At 41.6% G+C, this 25,533-nt stretch overlaps 1 protein-coding gene across 1 annotated transcript in view; it reads left to right on the top strand.

Moving 5' to 3' along the window:
• Positions 1 to 1,047: 1,047 nt before the first annotated feature.
• The window catches only part of ell2 (elongation factor for RNA polymerase II 2), an 81,345-nt gene continuing 56,859 nt past the window's right edge, over positions 1,048 to 25,533 (top strand). Inside the window, exons 1-2 of the mRNA XM_055633314.1 lie at positions 1,048 to 1,422; positions 18,747 to 18,794. Coding sequence (XP_055489289.1) covers positions 1,267 to 1,422; positions 18,747 to 18,794 — 204 coding nt within the window. The 5' untranslated portion in view covers positions 1,048 to 1,266. The remainder of the gene's footprint in view (positions 1,423 to 18,746; positions 18,795 to 25,533) is intronic.

Here is a 25,533-nt window from a genome sequence, read left to right on the forward strand (position 1 = left end):
TTCTTCCCCCGCACAATTATTCCACAATGGAATAATCTCCACCCAACTATAGTTACCCAACCAGATGCAACTAAATTTAAAGTAGCTCTTTCTTCCCAATAACCCTTTCTGGCTTAAGCCCTCCCTTCACCACCTCCAGTTTAAATTCCATTTGGAATATTTTGGAGGACCAAGAAACCAAGTGAGGTTTCAGGTCGAGATCTTTCTTCGATCACCCATTCCTTCTCTTCAGAGATCCTGCCTGTCCCACTGAGTTACTCCAGCATGTTGTGTCTATCTTCGGTTTAAACCAGCATCTGCAGTTTCTTCTTACACATCCTCTCTAAGTGACGTGGAAATGGAAGCAAAGCAGCAAAGCTTCTGAGGGGTTTTTCGGATCGGTTAAATAACACAAGGAAGACTGATTCTTATTTATAAAGTGTAGGAATGAACTGCAGCAGAATATGCTGCTTTACACCGAAGATTAGATAGACGTGAAATGCTAGAGTAACTCAGCGGGGAGGGCAGCATTCACATCTGCCACACGTCCCAAAGCGCATTAGAGGGTGGACGTGGAGCACCAGTGATGTGCAGTCACTGTCACTGTGGCAATGCAATGCAATGCAAGACGTGGGTAATCAGACAAACATCCCCTTACGCGACCTTACCTCAATGGACGTCACTTGGCGAAGAGGCCCAGGTCCCCCCCACCCCCCCGCTGGCTGCCCCGCCCGGCCGGGCCGGCCCGTGACGCCATCTCATTTACATATTTACACGGTCAGCCATGTACGTCATGCGACGGGCAACCGAGATGACAGTTGGACCGCTGGAACCCGGTGCGTGACGTCTGCGCGTCAATCAGCGCCGGCGGGACCGGAGGGCGGTCACGCTTCCCGGGGTCCGATTGCCAGCTGCGGCGTGACGTCAGCCGCGTCTGAGGTTAGCTCAGCTCCCGCCTCCGCCCGGCCGAAGGGCCCCATCCCCATTGGTCCGGGCGAGGGTGATGGACGTCGCGCCCAGCCAACCGGGCAGCGGAGACCATGCGCCAGCGAGAGGGGAGGTCGGGACGGGGTGAGCCAATGAGAGGGTCGGAGAGGCTGCGAGCTGGGCGGGATGTGCTTGTCCAAAGAAGTTGGGTGGCAGGCATTTGCCCCACAGTTACCCCCTCGGTTGCTCCGCTGGATGGTTCCCTCAGAGCCCGGGGAAGGGAAGGGAAGGGACGGGACGGCAGGGAGAAGGTGGACGATGAGAGGGACAGTAAACTGATGCCGGAGGGCCGAGTCCAAGATGGCGGCAGCGGCAGCGGCAGCGGCAGCAGCGCTCGCTGTGGATCAACGTTACGGGCTGTCGTGTGGGAAAGAGAATCCCGGCAAAATCACCGTATTTCATGTTAAATTGACAGAGACAGCCTTTCGAGCGCTGGAAGCCTTTCAAAACGCAAAGGTGCGGGTTGGGGAAGGTTTATAATTTCTTTAAACGCTATATTTCAACTTTTCGTTTACGGGACAAGTGGTGACTGACAGTTCAGATGCCGACAGTGAAAGCCGGGGGGTGGGGGGGGGGATTAAAAAGTTTAAAACTTACTGTGAGCTGTTCTTTCTAATTCATGATATATATCTAAACCTTCGCGTTCTGGAAAAAAAAACCTACGACTACTCCCCAATTTTTAATGTTATTTAGCACTGGATCGTAGTTTCCAGTAGCAAAGGAAAAACACTGATAATTTTGTTTAATGCATTTGTTTCTATCCTATTTTTTTTCTGAACCGATAACTTGCCATCGTAGCTAAAGTAAAACTTGACCAACTGAGATTGTTCCCATGAACAAAACTCAACAGACAGTATATTCGGTGTCTCTGTCGCCCACTGCTGCTGCTATTTCGTTAACAGATGTTAATTGACATTTAATTTCAAATATTAAATGTCATACACATTTTGGAATTCTAGCAGCAGCCAGCAACGGGTAAAGTTTGGATATATTGGTATGATTTTGAAATTGAAATAACAAACTTCATTGCTTAGTTTAATGTGACTCCAGACGATTCTCTAACTGCATTATTAAATGGAGATTCCGAGTACGTGATGTGTGTTGGGAAGCGATTAGGCGAGGCTGATTAACCTCTGCAGTAGCCATTTCAATCGCGACATACTGTGTTTGCATAGCAGCTCCAGGCGTATTTCATATAAATATTAAATCGCGATGCTTGGGTAATGTCAATTTCAGTGCATTAAAACAAATTAATTTCGCTTAACCGTTCGAAATATCTGGCAGGATTTTTGATCCCGAGACAAACTTGCAAAACCGTATCTAAAATATGGTGGGTGGGGGGGGGGGGCAGGTTCCCCTGGGCCTGGCAACAGCAGCCAGCCCAGCAGGGTGGCTAAGTCTAACCGAATACACACAGACTTAATTAACCACAAATACTGAATCTCCATTTATTCCATTTTCTTTTACCTTTGGTGGTCGTTCGGTTGAGAGATGAGTGAGTTTTTTTTTCACTTGTCATGTTCATTTGATTGGCTGAGACTAACATTTTTTTCCTGCAGGCGGTCATTTTACCGATCAATTTGCGTAGGTAGTATTGACACAGCAAACGTGGCCTCATTGGTGTATGAGTCTTCTTGCAAAAGTATAGAACGTTTTATCTTTTAGTTGCTATTCTTTAAATGTTATTATTAATTAAATGAATATTTGCCGTTTCTAATTTCATGAATAATTTATGAAGAAGCCGTCTGTCATTGCATTGACTGCTTAACCTGCCCAGACGCCAGGCTGACCTAAAATTGCTGTTCCGTCCATTAAAAAAAAATGTCTACGTCGAATTCTCCAGTCGTATCTTCAGTTCATAAGAGCGTCCTTTAGTTGGGACGCAAATGTTTGATATCTCTGCCGGGTTCCTCAGTTTTGTTTTTAGCTTTGCTTGGTTTTTAAACGTAGAGCATGGCATATTTTGAAGTTTGTTGAAAGCTGAAGGGAAATAACTTGCAGAACACATGCTTATGATGAACTGTTGACAGGTTTTGGGTGCACAGTATTTCAAATCCGAGTACTATGGCTTATTGCAAATATTGTTAGGCGTAGCTATCTTTTGGCCTTCTGTGTGTGTGATTGGGTTGGGAGACAGTTTGCGCTATCTTCCTGCTGTGTCAGCAAACTTGATCTGAGTATGCTATTTAAAATACTGCAGCAGTACTTCAATTTAATTCTGTTGAAATACAGTATTTATTCATTAATATGGTACTCCATAACATGTTTTTGAATTAATAACAAAAAAAATTAAATGCATTTCTTGGCCTAACCCTTGTGTAAAATATAACTTTAGAGCTCATCCAAGGTTTTCAGATTGCATCCATTTGAGTAAATAAACAGACCACTTTCAATGGATCAGGCAGCATCTGGAGGAAAATGTGAAGGTGCTATGAGTGATAGGAGTAGAATAAGGCCGTTTGGCCCATCAAGTCTATTCTACCATTCAATCATGGCTGATCTATCTCTCCCGTCTAACCCTATTCTTCTGCCTTCTCCCCATAACCTCTGACACCCTAATAAAGAAATTTTCTGCCTTAAATATATCCACTAACTTTGCCTCCACAGCCTTCTCGGGCAAAGAATTCCACAGATTCACCACCCTCTGACTAAATACATTCCTCTTCATCTCCTTCCTAAAAGAACATCCTTTAATGATGAGGCTATGACCTCTAGTCCTAGACTCTCCCACTAGTGGAAACATCCTCTCCACATCTACTCTATCCAAGCCTTTCGCCATTCTATATGTTTCAATGAGGTCCCCCCTCATTCTTCTAAGCTACTGCGAGTATAGGCCCAGTGCTGTCAAACATAGAAAATAGGCGCAGGAGTAGGCCATTCGGCCCTTCGAGCCCACACTGCCATTCAATATGATCATGGCTGATCATCCAACTCGGTATCCTGTACCTGCCTTCTCTCCATACCCCCTGATCCCTTTAGCCACAAGGGCCACATCTAACTCCCTCTTAAATATAGCCAATGAACTGGCCTCAACTACCTTCTGTGGCTCATTAAACGCTCATCATATGTTAACCTACTCATTCCTGGAATAATTCTTGTAAACTTCCTCTGGTCCCTCTCCAGAAACAGCACGCCCTTCCTCCGATATGGTGCCCAAAATTGCTCACAATATTCCAAATGCGGCCTGACCATGAGCCTCCGCATTACATCTCTGTTTTATAAGTTCTCTAAACATTGCGTTTGCTGACATCAGCCTGAAACATCGTCTGTCCACTTTAAGCAAGGCATTTGACAATGTTCCTCATGGTAGGCTGCTATGGAAGGTTAAATGGCATGGGATCCAAGGAGCGGTAGCCAATAGGATAGAAAATTGGCTTCATGGAAGGAAGCAGAAAGTGTTGGTGGAAGGATGTTTTTCGGATTGGAGGCCTGCGACTAATGGTGTGCATCAGGATTTAGTGCTGAGCCCATTACTGTTTGTCATCTATATCAATGATTTGGATGAGATCAGATAGTATGATTAACAAGTTTGCAGATGATGCTAAAGTATTGTATGAAGATGGTTGGTCAAAAATTGCAGCAGGATCTTGATTGGGTGGGCTGATGAATGGTTCATGGAATTTAATACATAGGTGCAAGATGTTTACTTCTGACGTGCCTTACCAGGGCAGGACCTGCAGTGTGAATGGCAGGGTTCTGGAAAGTGTTGTAGAGAAGAGGGATGAAGGAGTGCAGGTACATAGTTCCTTGACAGTTGCATCACAGGTAGACAGGGTGATCAAGAAGGCATTCTGCACATTAGCCTTCATAAGTCAGAATATTGAGTATAGAAGTTGGGAAGTCATGTAACAGTTGTATTTGGTGAGGTTCAATTTAGAGTATTGTGTTCCGTTTTGGTCACCCTGTTATCGGAAAAATTTTGTTAAGCTGGAATGGGTGCAGAGAAGATTAATGGGGATGTTGCAAGGTTCAAGGGCCGGAACTAAAGGGAGAGGTTGAGCTAGCTAGGACTTTATTCCTTGGAATACAAGAGGATGAGGGGTGATCTTATAGAGGTGTATAAGATCATGAGGTGAATGGAAAGGGTGAATCCATAGTCTTTTACTCAGAGTCCGGAAATCAAAAACCAAAGGACATAGTTTTAAAGTGAAGGGGAAAAGATTTAATAGGAACCTGAGGGGCAACCTGTTCACACAAGGTGGTAGGTATATGGAACAATTTGCCAAAGGAGGTAGTTGAGGCCAGTACTATAGCAACATTTCAAAAAACATTTGGACAGGTGTAGGGATAGATTTAGAGGGATATTGGCAGAATACTCGGGTGGAACTAGTGTACACGGGGCATGCTGACCGGCATAGGCAAGTTAAGCCAAAGGGCCTGTTTCCATGCTCTGACACTTCCCTCCACAACTGCTCCACCATGTTCTCCAAGATGCTGCCTGACCCACTATATTCTAGCACTTTGTGTCTTTTTTCTAAACCAGCATCTGCAGTACCTTGGTTCTCCACCAAATTTCTCCACTGGTTTGTTTTTTTACTCAACATGATTTCAACAGCTGTAGTCTTGTGTATCTGTATCCATTTCAAATCTGTTTAAAACTCCTTGATCTTCCTTTTCTGGATGTGGAAAATCCAAGCAAAGACTGCAGACCCACAAAATTTCAGTTGCCAATTAACACCATCTGTTAACGTGGACCAAGAATGAATATTTATTCTTTAATATTATGAAGAGAGCTGGCTGCCCTAACTTTTAAAATTTACGCAGAAATGTCACTTAAGACCTGCAATTTATTTAGTTTTGTTTATTGTCATGTGTACCGAGGTACAGTGAAAAGCTTTTGTGTACTAATATTATTATTTCTGTTTTTTGTTACGATGTTAGCCAATTTTCTAGTCTACAAATTCCACTTTCAAATAGGATCTGTGTTAATTGATTTGTGTAATTGGTGGTTATGGGCATTGGTGCTCAATGGGGGAAATCATTTTGGGTTTCCAGTTCTGGTTGGTAGTGTTTCGTTTGCTTTCTATATCCTGCGAACTGTAGTTTGGCTGTGATGTCCTAACATTCTGCACCCAGAAGGCTCTCCCTCCCTCCCTCCCTCCATCCATAAAAAGCAGCATCTGCAGTTTATTCATTGTTAGCTGTGTTTAGATCCCGTTGACTTGACGATTGGACCAGTTTGCATTGTGTGTATGTGTGTGAGTTAAACTTTGCACAAACTGCTCGGCCACCCTGCAACCCGACTCTCCCTCCAACCTTCTGCCCTCAGCCGCCGCTCGGACACTTTGACAAGAATTAGTTACTACGTTACCAAAGGATGCTGCTTTTTCTTTTGCAGGACATAATTCCATTAAGGGGCCAGTTTGCACTGAGTTTGGATTATTATGACAAAGTCCTCTTATTTTTCTCTCTGTGAGCCAAAACTGCAATGCATGCACTTTTCACACAAGCTTATTTTTTTTTCCTGCTTCTCTGACCCCATTTCCTACAGGATTGTGAAGCTAATTGAAACATCTTTTTGACAAGGTTAAGATTAAATTAAATCCAGCAAAGTAATTGGTTACACCCACTGACTCTATGATATCTCAGATATACTTTAACCCTCATACTTGTTCTTATCGCCGTTTTATTCTGACTTTTCTAATATTGCCATGCCTACTTCTTACTTGGTAGTACAGGTACCATCATCTCTGGATACACTCAAGTTAATAAGTTATTTCTGTATGCTAATTTGCACAATGATCTTCCTCTCACTCTTGCATTTACTGACATGAATTTTTCATTATTGTGTTCAAATGCACTTGTCAATGTTCTGAGATCCGTGTCACTCTATTTCTGGTCTCTTGGTATGATATTTTATTTCTCCTTGTTTGATGGTGCTTTTTTAAACATTCATTCTTAGGATGTGGATGTTGCCCAGCAATTATCATAATTGTACATAATGGGTTAGTGGTGCATTAAAAGGACTGTATTGTTGTGGATCACAATCAGAGCTGAATTAAATTCCCTGAATGATATGGCCTATTCAAATCTGTTTCAGACCTTTTGAATATTGTCCTGCTTTTTTTTGCAGCTTGGGTCCTAAGCCCTTGGATAATGTCTAATTCACTTTAGTATTTTTCCCTATCATGCTCATTAAAACATTTTAACCATGTTTTTGATCACCTGTCCTAATGCAGTCCTGTGCTAAAGTTTACAAAAGGTATATAACTCAGTTTAAAAAAACATTAAATATGATGTAGCTTGTTCTTGTGTGTTGCTGATGTTTTTTAACCTACCTAATACAAAAGAGTTTTAATTTAATGTAATGTAATGCAGTGCCATAATCTACTCTGATCTACCTATTTATAATTACAGTCGATGGTAGATAACGGTATGATTTTGTTTTGGGCAATTTTGTATCTTTTGAACAGGCTAACACTCATTCTGTTAACAAAAGTGAGAATGGTGCATAGTTGGATCAATCCTTTTTTTTCATTCTGAATCTCCCCATCATTAATAGGAAGTTAAAGAAGGGAACTAATATGTTTGTATTGTGATGAAAACTATATTTAAATTATATGCATGTGTTCTTTTTGACACATTTTAAACTTTTCTGAATGGGAATCATTGCAGCAAATATAACTACTTGGGCTATTTTTTTCAGTGTTAAAACGTAAACCCTTTTTATGGATATAATCCCAATTAATTTATTACCTAACCATATAACCATATAACAATTACAGCACAGAAACAGTCCATCTCGGCCCTACTAGTCCGTGCTGAACACTTACACTCACCTAGTCCCATCTACCTGCACTCAGACCATAACCCTCCATTCCTTTCCCGTCCATATACCTATCCAATTTATTTTTAAATTATAAAATCGAACCTGCCTCCACCACTTCCACTGGAAGCTCATTCCACACAGCTGCCACTCTCTTGAGTATAGAAGTTCCCCCTCATGTTGCCCTTAAACTTCTGTCCCTTAAATCATGTCCTCTTGTTTGAATCTTCCCTACTCAATGGAAAAAGCTTATCCACGTCAACTCTGTCTATCCCTCTCATAATTTTAAAGACCTCTATCAAGTCCCACCTTAACCTTCTGCGCTCCAAAGAATAAAGACCTAACTTGTTCAACCTTTCTCTGTAACGTAGGTGCTGAAACGAAGGCAACATTCTAGTAATTATCAATCACTTAGCATGTGATTGATATATTAAATAGAAGGTAAATTGTGGCAGTCAATTTTGATCAAACTTACAAAGATATATCTGATTAGAAATATTTTGGCAACTTTAGCAAATTCAGCTTCAAGCAATATTTGCATTTTGATAATTCCTGTACGTTAAAATATTGAAAGATTATTAAGTATATTGGAGTACAATTTTGACTGAATTCCTGGTGCTGTTTTCCTCCCCGTTGTACCATTTGCTTTCAGTGTAAGTGAAGTCTTGTTTTAAAATGCATAAAATTGGCTGTGAAATGCCTGCTTGTTATGGATTATTGTCAGTTGATTTTAAGTAAAAACGTGTGTACATTGTGAAGAAATAAGTTGGAAAAATAAATGCAAAGATTTAATGTTGCAGAAGCTCAATAGGGAGTTAAAGGTAGAGCCGAACTAGTCAGCATTTATTTGCAAGGGTTTTCTGTATTGGATCTTTCCTTCTCTTTTCACACTGCAACCTGAAGATTAAAAAAAATAAAAACAATTATTATTTTTTGCCTGTCACTGTGAAGAAATATTATTAGGCATATCAAAATAGGAAATGTTAGACTATTTCTTGGACTTCATTTCCCTGATTTCATTCAGGTAATTGAAAACCAAACAGATGCAAATAGTATTGTAACTGTCAATACGGTGATGTCTTCTGTACCTACCTAACTGCTATATTAAGGCCTTCTTTATATGAAGTTCTGAGTTTAGTATATATAAATAAATCATTTACTAAGGAATCAGATGCATGTGTAGAATTGATATCAGTACAGTATTCAGGTTAAATATTATAATTCATTTTGACAGTAACGATGAACCCTTTGGCCAATTTGACCCTTTAGCCAATTTGGTGTGTCCAATTCCAACTAAAAAGATTTATAAACAGGATTTTGTAAACTGGAAAATCAAAAAGCTAAGTTTCTAGAAAATCAGTCTTTTTAAAATAAATGCTTGTTAAGATAAAGTGAATTTGCAATATAATTGTGTCCGTGAAGCAAAGTTTTGTGCTTTGCCTCTGCTGCATGCATCTGACTTGAGTGTGAACTCTGCATGATATCATCAACATTAATTTGGGTCTCAACACAAAATGCATTCAGTTTAAGATTATACAAAGCACTATTGACTGCACAATACAAAGTTAATGTGAATGCTCTGTATAATTATCAGCGTTTGCAGTTGCTACCTTGACACATAGAATTTGCTTCTTTTAAGGGCAGAAGACAAAAACTCACAACGTTCAAAAAGTGTAAAGAGATACCATGACATTCTTCCTTATGTCAGTAATAGCAAAAAATAATTTTAGCTGAGTTATTTTAGAGTTTGTATAGTATGTGATTGTGGTCTAAATTATATTCTCTAAATAGAAGTTGTGGCATAGAAGAAAACAATTTCCACACATGACAAAGATATCCAGCCTATTCCTGCTTCCCTGTTCTTGACGTACCTTTTGTTAGTTAAGCATATCAATTGCTCATCCAAGTGATTTTTGAATGTAATGAGTTTTTGCCTCATGCCCTTTCAAATAAGTGAGTTGTAGACTCCTTTACTCTTGTCATCTTGCTACCAACGTAAATCGTGGTTGAAGAGGGAGAGCAAGGAGGGAAGAGACAATGACTTTGGGACTTTAAACTGTGTTGAGTGTTTGTTATTTATTCTATGTTATGGCTGCAGGCTAAACCATTTTGTTGCACTAAAAAGTGCAATGACAATAAATTGAATCAAAATCAAAGAGAATAATCCCAGCCTATCCATTGTTTCTTTATAAATAAAATTATGCGGTCCTGTTGACTGGAACAAAGTTGAGAATGCAGGACAATATCTTTGGCCTAATTGCAGTTTTGTTCAATTTTGGCATGATTTTCTGCTTCTTTGTCTTAATCAATAAAGGCAAGAATCCTTAAAATATATACACCTGTCTTGGTCCTTCGAATAATATGTAAATGAACATTGCAGAGCCCCAATGTTCCTCAAAATCATACAATTGACTATATATTGATTTCCCCTTTTAGCTTTTGATAGCTCTGCCACATACTTTGGCACATACTTTTGTCCATCCAGATGGTTTCTGATCACCTGAACAGTTCATAATATAATAAGGCCACAGCTTGTTTTCTTCACAATCATCTAACTGGGCTCATGTTGTACTGTTGCAAATAAACATGTTAGAAACACAGCATGGAAGAGACATAGCACTTAGGCCTGCAGTAATCATCCAAAACTATACATCCAGGCACTAAAACACATGTCTGCCATTATCCTTCCTCCTATCACTGAACTGGATTTAGACGTATACCTCATCAAAAGTCTTGTTTAAAATAAAATCTGCTAAGAAAGTAAAGCTTTTTCAATATTGCCTCTTCAATTACCTATACCTGAATTGGTTGACCTGTCCCCTAGCAACATTATGATAAGCATGCTCTTAGAAAAATCTTCAACCAACATCTTGGACTTCTATCCAAACCTTTCCCCATTTATTGAACACCTCAGCAAATATTGACATGGTAGTACAGGTACCATCACTGGCTAAGTTTCAAAGGAAATGGCTAACAGACCGATTCTCAGCTGGTCGTGAAAATTAAGTGCCAAGGAAATACTTGCCTCAGTCAGTTGCTTAATTACTGGTGTGAATGACTCTCGATAATCTTTGTGATAAAAATGAAATTTTGGCTTCACTATTGTCTATCTTCTATCAATTTTGTAGTCCTGTCTACAGGCTACACAGCAGAAACAAAGAAGCAAAGAAATTGCAGATGCTGGAATCTTGAGCAAAACACAATACTGGCAAAACTCAGTGGTGAGGCAGCATCTGGGGTGAGAGTGAGCAGGCTTTGGTCCAGTTAGGAAACTGGAAAAAGGCCCTTCAGAACAATTCTTCCATGCCAGCTGCGATGCTCCATCGAAACTAGTTGCCCCTTTGCTCCCTATATCTCTCCAAACCTTTCCTATGAAGAAGCGGCATGACATTGTGGTGAATCTCTGGATTTCTCTGCCACGGAAGGTAGTTGAGGCCAGTTCATTGGCTATATTTAAGAGGGAGTTAGATGTGGCCCTTGTGGCTAAAGGGATCAGGTGCTATGGAGAGAAGGCAGGTACAGGATACTGAGTTGGATGATCAGCCATGATCATATTGAATGGCAGTGCAGGCTCGAAAGGCCAGATAGCCTACTCCTGCACCTATTTTCTATGTTTCTATGACATTGCGATTAGCAATTCCACAGCCACTAGATCGTATCAAAGTTCTGCAATATCCTAGGAGACAGTTATGAATTGATGGTGGACAGTTATTTGGCTAATGGGAAAGAGGATGAGGCTTTAATGTCCATTACATAATGAAATCTGTGCCTGAATGTACAGAAACCTGGACAAATGGTGGAATTGGTTGATATTCACAATCGTTTCCACAGCACTAGACAATTACTATCTCTGACATGAGCATTAGAAAGCAGTATTTCCATCAATATCCCGACTTTGACAATTGTCCAGAAACTTAATTGCAGCAGCCACTTGACCTGCTGATAGCCGCTGGTACAGAGGCGAGGTATTTTAACTTGTTTCATATAGTTCTAATAGTTTCATATTTACTTGGTGTAATTTGTGTGCAAGGTAAAATATTTGCTAATTGTTGGATGTTCCAACAACACAAGGATGTACAGCAAGGGAACCATTTTGCCAACCAATCCTGCAACATAAATGTTCACTAAATTCCTGATGTCCTTTCTCATCGTGTGCCATAACTGATGTTGCTAGCAACTTGCCAATACTTCTTCAGCAGTTCCCAACATCTGGAATTACTAGAAGTACAGGGTCCATAGTTTATGGGATCATCTGCATGTTTTATACCTTCTCGAGTTAGAAATGCATTGTTTATTCACTGTCACTGGGAAACTGATTTTTAGCAATCCTTCAGGAGTGCCATCACCAGAATTGTAACTGTCCAAAGTAAATGCTCATTGATGCCTTTGTCAATAATGAATTATACATGTGTGTAAAATACTGGCTTTGACTACAAGGTGTACATCCCACAAAATAATTTGATTTAGTCAACTTAATCAGAAACAACATTTCCTTGAAACTATCTGACAGATAACAGAGAGCTACCTAGAGACACAGAAACCGCAGATACTGGAATCTCGAGCAAAGAGCAAAAGGCTGAAGGCACTCAGCGGGTCAGGCAGCATTTGTGGAGGGAACGGACAGGTAATAATTTGTGTTGGGACCCTTCTTCGAATTGGTGGAAAAGGGAGAGAGAAAACTGGGAAAGAGGTGGGGCTGAGACAAAAGTGTGGTATGGGATAAGTGGATGCAGCTGAGGGGGTGATTGGCAGATTGGTGGTGTAAGTGATAACGGCTAGAGGTGAAAAGACGGCATGAATGTCGGATAAGGAGAGAAGAGTGAAATGTAAAGCCAGATAAGGATATGAGGGGACGGGAAAAAAGAGAAGAAAGGAGAAATATAAGACTTGGGGGTGATGAGTGCGCAGAGGGGAAAGGAGCAGGGTGACCAGGGTGTGGGAGAAGTTAGTGCACACTGGAGTGGGGAGGGGGGGCAGGAGAAAGAGGGGAGGTTATTATTTGAAATTGGGAAAATTCAATGTTCATATTGTTAGGTTGTGATTTACCAAAGAATATAGAAAAGTTGAAGTGAAGTCTGAGAGCAGCAGATGAAACGGGAAGTTCATTAATTTGGATACATTTTATAATGGACTGAATTGCATCTCTCAAGACACTTGGACATGAATATAGTTTGAGTGGAGACACAAAATGCTGGAGTAACTCAGCAGGACAGGCATCATCTCTGGAGAGAAGGAATGGGTGATGTTTCGGGTCGAGATGTTGAGAGTCCCTGGGTTGGGTTATGGCTCATCACCAAATGCAAAATTAGCTAATTTGTCTGTTGGGCTTAAATAGGTATTTTGAATAATGTAAATAAATGGCAAGTTAATTTCCAAGATTCAAGACATTCCAGTTGGCTTCCAATGTAAATGTTGATTTTTCTCGCACTGTGAAAAGTACTTTTCTCAACAATGTGCTTTAATAAGATTCTGATCATGTGTCACTCTGAAATGGTTTATTGGACTTTCACCTACTAATGGCTAATCTCTGATTTAAACATTTAATAAAAAATTAAGTTTTGAAAGATTTATTCCCATTGTGCATTAATCATGAAGCTAATTTACTAATATATGATCTTATGAACTATGACATGAATTAGTTTAAGCAAAAATATTTAAACAGCCCATTGTATTCAGCACAAAATGGGCCCTGGAAAGGTTGCTTGGTTTAACTGCTTAGTTTATTTTGGTATGAACTGCTGGAGTATAAAAATGAATTAACGTTTTCCAATGTTTATTTCTGTTAACAGTTGATTCTTCTTATTATGCAAAGGTCACCAATGGAAATTATTTGCTTGGCTTCACCATTCATCTAATTTTGTAAGAACACTACGTTCTGCTCAGATATCCTAGTTTCTAAATGGCAGTTTGCCCAGCTTTTGAGGCAGGCTTATTCCTTTTCTCTTAAACTTGCTCCTGAATTGTGGCTTGTGTTTAAATTTCTTTCTTTTTTAAAGTTATTGATTAAAGTTCAAATTCTTATATTTGTTATTATGTTGCATAGACATTTAAATGGTCACTTTTCACTACTTTCATTCATGCAATTAGAGGTAATGCTTGCTTTCTTAAAACAATTATAAAGCACTTCATACTGGCATTGAAGTCAGCAAGTTGTTCTGTCTGTGACTCTTTCACACTGAAACAACCGATAACGTAACACACTTATCCCATTGCATAATTAAACTTTGAGCTAAGAATGTTATCTGGTAGCAGGATTAAGAATACGTTTCAATCCTTGTGTGACATGTTTTACATTAAACCAGATTGTACTCCAGTAGTTACTGCATATCAATTTGACCTTAAGTAAGTAAGTTTATTGGCCAAGTATTCACATACAAGGAATTTGCCTTGGTGCTCCGCACACAAGTAACACCATGACATACAGTGACAGTTACGAATGACTCGGAAAACACTAAACAGTAATAATAATAATAAAACATTAATGATAAAACACCATTGATCAAGCATGTGAACCAACAAAATACCAGATCAAAGGGAGGCTAAAGATTTTTGGCTGTTGAGTAGAGCAACTACTCGTGGATAAAAACTGTTTATATGTCTGGCTGTGGCAGCTTTGACCATCCGGAGTCGCCTTCCAGAGAGAAGTGATTCAAAGAGTTTGTGGCCAGGGTGAGAGGGGCCAGAGATGATCTTGCCCGCTCGCTTCCTGGCCCTTGCAGTGTACAGTTCATCAATGGAGGGAAGGTTGCAGCCAATAATCTTCTCTGCTGATCGGACGATTCGCTGCAGCCTCCAGGTGTTGTGCTTGGTGGTTAAGCCAAACCAGACCATGATGGAGAAGGTGAGAACAGACTCTACGATGGCCGTGTAGAATTGGACCATCATTGCCTGTGGCAGATTGTGCTTCCTCAGCTGCCGCAGGAAGTACATCCTCTGTTGTGCCTTTTTGACTGTGGAGTCGATGGTGGCCCCCCACTTAAGGTCCTTGAGATGATGGATCCCAGGAACTTAAAAGACTCCGCAGATGTGACTTTGGTGTTGTTGATGATGAGTGGGGTGAGGGGAGGGGGAGCTCTCCTAAAGTCTACAATCAATTCCACTGTCTTAAGAGCATGGAGCTCTAGGTTGTTGCTACGGCACCAGGACGCTAGCTGTGACACTTCCTGTCTGTAGGCAGATTCCTCCCCATCCTGGATCAGTCCAATCAGGGTTGTGTCGTCCGTAAACTTGAGAAGCTTGACAGAGGTGTCTGTGGAGGTACAGTCGTTGGTGTAGAGAGAGGAGAGAGTACACAGCCTTGCGTTGCTCCTATGCTGAGGGTTTGCGGGTCCGAGATGTGCTTTCCCAGCCTCACATGCTGCTTCCTGTCTGTTAGGAAGTTGGTGATCCACTGACAGAAGGGTTCAGGCACAGTCAACTCGGAAAGTTTGGAGTGTAGTAGCTCTGGCACAATGGTGTTGAACGTAGAGCTAAAATCAACAAACAGGATCCTCTCGTAGGTCCCCTGGCGGTCTAGGTGCTGCTGGATGAAGTGCAGGCCCTGGTTGACTGCATCATCCACAGATCTATTGGCCCAATATGCAAACTGCAGAGGGTCCAGCAGGGAGTTTGTGATATTTTTGAGCTTGGCCAGCACAAGCCTTTTGAGTGTCTTCATGACTACAGAGGTCAGTGCGACAGGCCTGTAGTCATTAAGACAAGTAATCCTTGCCTTTTTGGGTACAGGGACAATAGTGGAGACTTTGAAGCAGGCAGGGACAGTACATGTTTGCAGGGACTGGTTAAAAATGTCTGTACAGAGCTTAAGAGTAGAGGGGGAAACATTGTCAGGTAACAAGTATGGACTGTTTCTCCTACAGAAGCTACCTAACCTGAGTATTTCTAGTATTTTTTAAATTTTCTCAGTTGTGTGCGATATGTATCTTTGTTTTGCATTGTCCTGAGTTTCTCCAATGAAGGCCCTTTTTGGCTTTCTTTACCTATTTTTTTTTTTTTTACAATGGCGGGGGAATCATTGAGCAGTGTAACTGGAATTTGAGTAAATGCACAAATGAATTTGAGAATAGTAAATTTAAAACAAAAAATATACAATGGAAGGAATAGGGGATCCTGAAGTATTGACTTTTGTGAGTATTTATAAGTACTGTGCCATTGCTATAAATGTAATAGTGGTATCATTTTGCTATTGTGTATTATAGCAGCAATGGTATTTTCATGTTCAGTCTAATGTGATATGAGATATCATTTTATTTTCAGACGAGACCAAGTGCCGACCCGTTGGGTCTGCTCCCCCAATGCAAGATTCCACCACTCACCCGTTCCCCCAATGCAAGCCGTTCCCCCAAAGCAATATTGCACCACTCACGCATAGCCCCGAACTGCGCAGGCGTGGCTCTTTTCTCCTCATCCCCCAGCACTCCCTCCCCCTCTTCACCCTCCTTCAATCCCTAGAGAGGGAGAGGGGCAGAGTGGGAGGGGGTAGAGTGGGGGGTGGAGAGGGCGAGGGAGGGGGGTGGCGAAGGTGGGACTGAGAGGGAGGAGCCGCCGCCTGGACTCCACTGCTGACCCCGACTCCATCTCTGTGCTCGTCCCTGACCAGACTTGTCCTTGGTTCCAGCGGCGGCTTCTTTCTTCACCCCGGTCACAGCCCTATCCCTATCCCAAGCTCGGCAGTCACTCCAGCTCGAGCACCAGGCTTGGCTCCAGCCAGGGCCCGAGGCACCACCCTCGCCACCAGGTGTCGGGTGCCAGCGGCCGCTGCACGAGCGCTGGAGTGCCCATCCCACCCGGCGTGTCCCGTCCTGCCTTGCGAGTGCATTGTGACGTCACTCGTTTTTTTTTAAATTAGTGACTTTTTGGGGCTGTTAAACTTAAAGGATTAATGTCATCGAAGATACAGGTGGGAATGCGACGGGAAGATGTTTATTGCCACAATGGGGAAAAATGTGAGTAGGAAATGTGACAATGGGAAGGCTGTGGCCTAACGTGTGGAAGAAGATAGGAAAAGCAGATTGACACTGTCGGCACAAACACAAACAATGGGAAGAGATTTAGTATTTATAGAGATGGGGAGAAGGGAATATGACACTTTGCAGCAGGAAATATTTTGACCTTTTGATTTTCTCATCAGATGAATGGGGAAAACAACAAAATGAACTTCTTGGTGTTTTTAGTGACCCTGTAACCCTTGACTAGATAAGGAATTTCATACTTTAATACTGTCAAACAGCCTTTGGCAAAATAAATGTACAAGTGATGTGTTTTATTTATCTTCAGAGGGCAGTACTTGCAACAAAGTTATAGATTAGTTTCCCAACCGGCACGTATATGAATGACTCATTGGTTAACAAAATATACAGATTGATCTTTGTCCGTAAAGACGTAGGAAATCTTTCTCTGGTAGGGTTATTGTTTAGGCAAACATGGTGAGTTGTTAACATGATGAATGCAAAGTATTACAAAATACAAGGTCAGCGTAACCTTTTGGAGGCTTAATGTAATTTTTTTTCTTGCATAATTTTTGAGGTACTTACATAGATGACAAATATAGTCTCAACATAATGTGTCTTTCCTGTTTGGACTGGTGCATGTATGCAAATACATTTTACTTGTCAGGCTGCAAACTGATATTGCAACAGTTGAATAAACAAAAGTAGTCATAGTAAACTAATTTAAGATGGCCAAGTTTACCTCTGTGTAAAATTAATGGGAAAAGTTCTCAGAGGTCAGTGTGATGAGAAGATAAACGCAACCTGTTCTAAATGTTGATTGTGTGTAAAACATATTGATCTTGTATGTGCAGTCATGACAGCTTGAATGTATGTGGTATAGGTGCTTTTTTTTAGGACTTTTGTGCTTCCGAGCTGCATTAACAAAACAAATAATAAAAGCAACTGTAAACTTGCTTATCAGGACGGGGAACAGCCTCCAATGCAGATTCTCATCAAATGCCTTGCTGGTTGATTGTTGTCTGTGGTACCTCTCCTGATTTACTGCTTCCTTGTAACCTGCACATGTGTATCACGCATGGATAAGCAATGCTGCTATAATAAAAACTGCAAATACTTAGCATGTAAGGGAGCGTTTATGGATTGAGAATCTGCTTGTTTGATGACCTTGCATCAAGTTAATTCTGATGAAGCTTCATTTTGAAATTCTATACTCCTACATCCATAAATGTTGTCTGATTATAATCTTGCAGTAGTTTGATTTATATTTGCTGTTTCCAGCTCCCATAGATTGTTTTGCTTTGTGCCAATTTTCAGAGTTGAATATGTCATTAGGCTTGGTTGTGTTGGGCTTTATATATGTACGATGGGTATTTGGGTAAGGTACAGCAGGGGTCATGGCATTTTCATACCTTATACCCAGTAAAAAGTTGATGCTTTGGTGGGAATATCAGTTGAAGGTTTACTTTCCCGTTTATGGATTAGAAGCAATATTGTTCTTTGGGCACCAGGCAATTCAGCACTGCATGATGCAGGTAAGAATTTATGGTCTTTGCAGAGAGCTGGTGCTTACTAAATTTTGGGGTAGTAAAAATTAGTAATGAACACGTGTTTCGTAATGAATAAAATGTCACTGTTGTGCAAAGATAGAATTGCAAAAGATGCTTTTGTCAACTGGATAATTTGTTCAGTTTCAGATCTAGTACTCTTGTCTCCTTCCAAAAATATTATTTTTGCCTGTACTGATTCTCGTATGCGCAACCCTGCTGTCATAATATAGTTTGGTGTTAACTTTTGCCTTTTACTCTTTATATTGACAATATTAATTGTGTAACTAGAAATACATAGAAATGCAAATTGTGATTATAATATGTGAACTTAACTGCAATTACTTAGAAAATATCTTTTAAGTTGAACTTTAAATAATTAACTGCTTGCGAAAGCAAAATGTAGATGCATGAAATATGAAAATAACGCAAATACTCAGATTGGGCAGCATTACTGAGTTTTTGTATTTTCTCTTTTAGTTTAATTGAAACTAATTATGATTTTTTTTTTTCCCCCAGAATTCCTCTATCTCGCAACCAACAATACAATTCCAAGGACTTCAAGGGGTAAGGAGAACTTATAATTTTGAGAAACCAACCTTTTTATTTAAAAAAAAAAACACATTTTTCTTGCAGTTCGTGTTCAATTCTGGAATGAGATATTATTGTCAAAAATTTGAGCCCAGTGAAGTATTGTGGGTGGTTTGCTCCCGATGACGAGAGCAGGGCGGTAAACACTGTCAACACTGACTTCAGCAAGGCCTTTGATTAGGTCTTACATGGTAGGTTGTCCAAAAGGGTGATCAATGAGGATTAGCTAGCCAAATGGATACAAAATTGGCTTGGTGGAAGGAGGCAGAGGTTGCAAGTGGGAGTTTTTTCAGATTGGAGGCTGCTGTGCCACAGGGAGGGGTGCTCGATGCTCATGTATATCAGTAATTTTAATGAATGTAGGTAGCCCGATTGGTTAGTTTGTGGATGACACCAGAATTGGTGGTGTGCTGGTGAGAGTAGGTTGGCAGGTAACGGTCAACTCCAGATACTGATTGTTGAACACACCAAGTTAATCCAAAACCTCTTGTTTCAATTTAAATCAAGTCTATTTCATGCGCAGTGTTAGAGTCGGGGTCAAAGAAATACAATCCATGAGTTCATGCATAGCATCAAACATCAATTTTTGCAACAACCCTGCCATAGCCCATTTTATCCTTCCTACATAACTACTCCAAATAATTATTGTAAATTACTCCAGATTCTGCCGGTCACCCATACACCAGTGGCTAATGAATCTAACAATCCACCACACATTTTGGATTGTGGGAAGAAACCCATGCATTCACAGAAAATATGTACATTCGATACAGCACACTGGAGGTCAAGATTGAACCCAGGACACTGGGGGAATTCCACTTGCTCTGTCCTCTGTTGCTCTTGGATCTTGAATCTAAATCCAAGTGGCATTATGTTTTATTTAATCTAAAATCTGAGAATATTGCTTTTATTTTAAAAGCGCGTCTCTGTTCTCCCCAGGGTTTGTCACCACAGTCAAACTAATTCTTGCAAAAGGGCACAGGACTATTTTTTGAGCTGGGAAAATGTGAGACCATGCTGCTGCACACTTTTCCTTTTGGGGAAACAATCCTACCTTCAATCTTTTCCATAATGCATGTCTTTCATTCCTGGAATTAACCTGCAAATTATCTGCTCTGAACCCCTGGCATGGATGCCAGAATTGGATGCAGTAGTCCATTTGTGCCTGAACTGCTCGAATACTGTAAAGTTGCACTACAGGCGCACAACCTTTTATCCGAAATTCCGGAAACCGAAAAGCTCCGAAAACCGGACATTTTTTCCAGGATGTCGTCTGCACACCAAAGTTCGCGTTTGGCGCCAAACTTGACCCGAAACGACCCACGGTCAACCCTGGTCTGTACTACTGTAGCAGCTGCCTCCTCCCCAGAGACTGGGGAGACACTTAAACATCTGTAAATCATTGCTTAAATGTTAGTCAGTTAGTTTGGAGGGCTTTTATGTGAAGGGGGGGGGGGGTGGTGAAGGGGGAAACTTTAATTCTTAGTCCCCTACCTGGTCGGAGAGGCAGGGAGCGGGCAATGCCTTACCGGGTCACCATGCAGTAAGCTCCGGAGTGCTGTGGCCGCCGACTCCCAACATTGCGGAGCTGGGGCTGCAGGCGTCCGGCCGTGGGCCGCGCTGGATTTGGAGCGCCGCGCAGGCAGGGGTAGAGTTCGCCTGGGTTGGAGCCGGTAAGGCATTGCCAGCTCCCCGCCTCTCCGACCAGGTAGGGGACTAAGAATTAAAGTTTCCCCCTTCATTTCCCCCCCCCCCCCACCACCACATAAAATCCCTCCAAACTAACTGACTAACATTTAAGCAATGATTTACAATGATTCCCTGGTCTCCGGGGAGGAGGCAGCCGCTCCAGACTTTTCAAGCCGCCGGCGCTACCTACCTAATCTACGCTAAAAATCTAACATTCGGAAATCCGAAAAATTCCGAAATACGAGAAGTTTCTGGTCCCAAGGCTTTCGGATAAAAGGTTGTGTACCTGTATTTCGTTTTTGTGCTCTTTTCCTCAATCTTTTAAATCTCATGACTATTTTTTTTTTCTTTCTCAACCGGCCCTTCAAAGATTTATGTACTTAACCACTTAGTTAAATCTGGTCCACCTTCATTCTTTGTAAGATTTACCCATTGTATTATATTTCCTTCTTCATTTTCCTTATCAAAATGTATAATTTTGCATCTTCTTTCCATTAAATTCCATCTGCCTTCTCCTTCATATGCTCCTGTCACTTTGAAGTTCAGCACAGTCGTCTTTTCAGTTCAAAGTGTACTCAAATTTTGCACTCTGCAAATTTTACCTATTACCTCTTTCCTTCCCAGAGTTAAGAACTTTGACTAAGGCACCAGTAGTAATGTGTCATGTGGTCTTGTTGCCCTTGGATCAGTAGAATATATTGAAGGTTTGGTTGATGCTAGCCTGAAACTTGAATATGAAATGTTCTTAAATTTACATTTGCAACTTAGAAAATATACCTTGCATCTCAGTAAATGGCATTATTGGCTAGTATCACTGTTTACTGCCAACAGTGTGAGGGCAATAAGATTACTCTTGTACAATTTATGATGACCATTTAAGAAATCTGTGATAATTCTGATAAATCATCCTATTTTCTGTGTGGAAGCCTTATTTTGCTCTAGATCTGTTTAAATCTCAATTATCATGGGTATATTCTTAAAACCTAGATGCCTATAAAACCATAGCTGTTTCCTTTTTGTTTGAATGTTATTACAAATCTTCTGTTTTAAATGACTAGCAAAATTTGGTATTCAGTTTTCTGGGAGACACTTTTATCTGAAACATTACTTACAAATGCTGTAGATTTTCCCTTGGTAAGTTATAAATGGAGGATGTTGCGCAATTCTTTTCGCTCCATCCATTCTTTTCCGATTGCTTCCATAAGGAGTCCATTGGAGGGGTCTTGGACTGCTGTCTGAACTATTTGTTTAGTATTGTTTAGAGATACAGCGCAGAAACAGGCCCTTCGGCCCACCGGGTCCACGCCAACCAGCGATCCCCGCACATTAACACTATCTTACACACACTAGGAACAATTTTTTTTTTTTTTTTTTACATTTAGCAAGCCAATTAACCTACATACCTGTACATAGAAACATAGAAATTAGGTGCAGGAGTAGGCCATTCGGCCCTTCGAGCCTGCACCGCCATTCAATATGATCATGGCTGATCATCCAACTCAGTATCCCGTACCTGCTTTCTCTCCATACCCCCTGATCCCCTTAGCCACAAGGGCCACATCTAACTCCCTCTTAAATATAGCCAATGAACTGGCCTCAACTACCCTCTGTGGCAGAGAGTTCCAGAGACTCACCACTCTCTGTGTGAAAAAAGTTCTTCTCATCTCGGTTTTAAAGGATTTCCCCCTTATCCTTAAGCTGTGACCTCTTGTCGTGGACTTCCCCAACATCGGGAACAATCTTCCTGCATCTAGCCTGTCCAACCCCTTAAGAATTTTGCAAGTTTCTATAAGATCCCCTCTCAATCTCCTAAATTCTAGAGAGTATAAACCAAGTCTATCCAGTCTTTCTTCATAAAGACAGTCCTGACATCCCAGGAATCAGTCTGGTGAACCTTCTCTGCACTCCCGCTATGGCAATAATGTCCTTCCTCAGATTTGGAGACCAAAACTGTACGCAATACTCCAGGTGCGGTCTCATCAAGACCCTGTACAACTGCAGTAGAACCTCCCTGCTCCTATACTCAAATCCTTTTGCAATGAAAGCTAACATACCATTCGCTTTCTTTACTGCCTGCTGCACCTGCATGCCTACCTTCAACGACTGGTGTACCATGACACCCAGGTCTCGCTGCATCTCCCCCTTTCCCACTCGGCCACCATTTAGATAATAGTCTGCTTTCCTGTTTTTGCCACATCTTTGGAGACAAGACACACTGACCAACCATTTAAAGTTAGCACAAGTATAGAATCTAGTTTTTGAGTACTTGATCGCCTAGTGCCTGGAGGCTAAAGGACCAACTGAAGAAAAAGTAAATTGGCCATCAAGAATGTATTGCTGCAAATGGATCACTGATCTGTTGTAGTATTATATTTTGGAGGAAAAGACCCAAAGCTTCATGGAGAAAGTGAAATTATTTCTTTCATCGGGTAGCAAGGAGTTCTAATTTATTGTGCTTTTACAATATTTTTAATTGCAATAGCTTTTGTTCAAACTTAATATCATTGGCCACGTAAACTGAACTTTCTAAAAGGTAGATTGGCGTAGATGCATGCATTAATGTATTCACATCGTCATGTTACAAAATGCTTGTAGGTAATTTGATTTGAGCTTAATATGGCAGAACCACAGCTCTATTTACCAGTTGCACTTGGTAAAATATTCAATGTTCCCTTGATGCATTTTAAATATCCAGCCATTTCATTTGTAGCTTCCCATTTGAATCTTAATTTTTATCATTTCTTTTAAGCCACTTGATTCCACTTGCGAGTGGCGTAGCTAATGGAGCTACTGCCTCGTTGTGCCAGTGATGTACATTCAATCCTGACCTCTGTGTACATTCTCACTTTGAATGCTGGCATTTCCTTTAGATGATCTAGTTTCCCCTCTCATAGCAAAGTTGAGCAGCCTTCTCGGTTAAGTGTCCACCATAACTTGTAGGGAAGTGGTAGACAATTTGGGAGAGCTGATGGAAAGTTGGAAAGGGGATTGAATGAAATGGAATTAGTGTAAAATGCTACTGGATGGTCAGTGTTGATTCAGTTGGCTGAAGGGCATGTTTCCATATTTTGAGTCCTGCATACTATTCCTGTAACTTGTACTATTTTAGTTATTAGGGAGAAACTTTAAGTTTGCAGGAGGTTTAAAACCTATTGAAATGTATTGTGGACCAATACTGATCCCCTTTTACTGATGCTTGGTTGGCAGCAATGTATCATCTCCCTCTAACACTGCATTCTTTCTCGACTGCTGCATTGTCTTTGTGCCACCTGAAACTGAAGGGCAGAAATTCCCTACAACTACATTCTGGAAAGACTAGTGGCACTCACCCAGAATTTATTGGTACAGGTGCACAACCTTTTATCCGGTGTTCGCGAAACCGAAAAACTCCAAAAACCGGCCATTTTTTCCAGGATGTCGTCTGCGCACCAAAGCTCGCTTTTGGCGCCAAACTTGACCCGAAACGACCCACGGTCAACCCAGGTCTGTACTACTGTAGCGTCTGCCTCCTCCCCGAAGACCGGGAGACGCTTAAACATCTGTAAATCATTGCTTAAATGTTAGTCAGTTAGTTTGGAGGGCTTTTATGTGAAGGGGGGGGTTGAAGGGGTAAACTTTAATTCTTAGTCCCCTACCTGGTCGGAGAGGCGGGGAGCGGTCAATGCCTTACCGGGTCGCCGTGCAGTAAGCTCCGCAGCGCTGTGGCCGGTGGGGCTGCGGGCGGCGCCGGTTGTAAAGTGACAGGAGCATATGAAGGAGAAGGCAGATGGAATTTAATGGAAAGAAGATGCAAAATTATACATTTTGATAAGGAAAATGAAGAAGGAAATATAATACAATGGGTAAATCTTACAAAGAATGAAGGTGGACCAGATTTAACTAAGTGGTTAAGTACATAAATCTTTGAAGGGCCGGTTGAGAAAGAAAAAAAAAATAGTCATGAGATTTAAAAGATTGAGGAAAAGAGCACAAAAACGAAATACAGGTACACAACCTTTTATCCGAAAGCCTTGGGACCAGAAACTTCTCGTATTTCGGAATTTTTCGGATTTCCGAATGTTAGATTTTTAGCGTAGATTAGGTAGGTAGCGCCGGCGGCTTGAAAAGTCTGGAGCGGCTGCCTCCTCCCCGGAGACCAGGGAATCATTGTAAATCATTGCTTAAATGTTAGTCAGTTAGTTTGGAGGGATTTTATGTGGTGGTGGTGGGGGGGGGGGGGAAATGAAGGGGGAAACTTTAATTCTTAGTCCCCTACCTGGTCGGAGAGGCGGGGAGCTGGCAATGCCTTACCGGCTCCAACCCAGGCGAACTCTACCCCTGCCTGCGCGGCGCTCCAAATCCAGCGCGGCTCACGGCCGGACGCCGGCAGCCCCAGCTCCGCAATGTTGGGGGTCGGCGGCCACAGCACTCCGGAGCTTACTGCATGGTGACCCGGTAAGGCATTGCCCGCTCCCTGCCTCTCCGACCAGGTAGGGGACTAATAATTAAAGTTTCCCCCCCCTTCACCCCCCACCCCCTTCACATAAAAGCCATCCAAACTAACTGACTAACATTTAAGCAATGATTTACAGATGTTTAAGTGTCTCCCCGGTCTCCGGGGCGGAGGCAGCTGCTACAGTAGTATAGACCTGGGTTGACCGTGGGTCGTTTCGGGTCAAGTTTGGCGCCAAACGCGAACTTTGGTGTGCAGACGACATCCTGGAAAAAATGTCCGGTTTTCGGAGCTTTTCGGTTTCCGGAATTTCGGATAAAAGGTTGTGCGCCTGTAGTGCAACTTTACAGTATTCGAGCAGTTCAGGCACAAATGGACTACTGCATCCAATTCTGGCATCCATGCCAGGGGTTCAGAGCAGATAATTTGCAGGTTAATTCCAGGAATGAAAGACATGCATTATGGAAAAGATTGAAGGTAGGATTGTTTCCCCAAAAGGAAAAGTGTGCAGCAGCATGGTCTCACATTTTCCCAGCTCAAAAAATAGTCCTGTGCCCTTTTGCAAGAATTAGTTTGACTGTGGTGACAAACCCT

The sequence above is a fragment of the Leucoraja erinacea genome, chromosome 3 (assembly GCF_028641065.1).
Source record: "Leucoraja erinacea ecotype New England chromosome 3, Leri_hhj_1, whole genome shotgun sequence".
NCBI lineage: Eukaryota > Metazoa > Chordata > Chondrichthyes > Rajiformes > Rajidae > Leucoraja > Leucoraja erinaceus.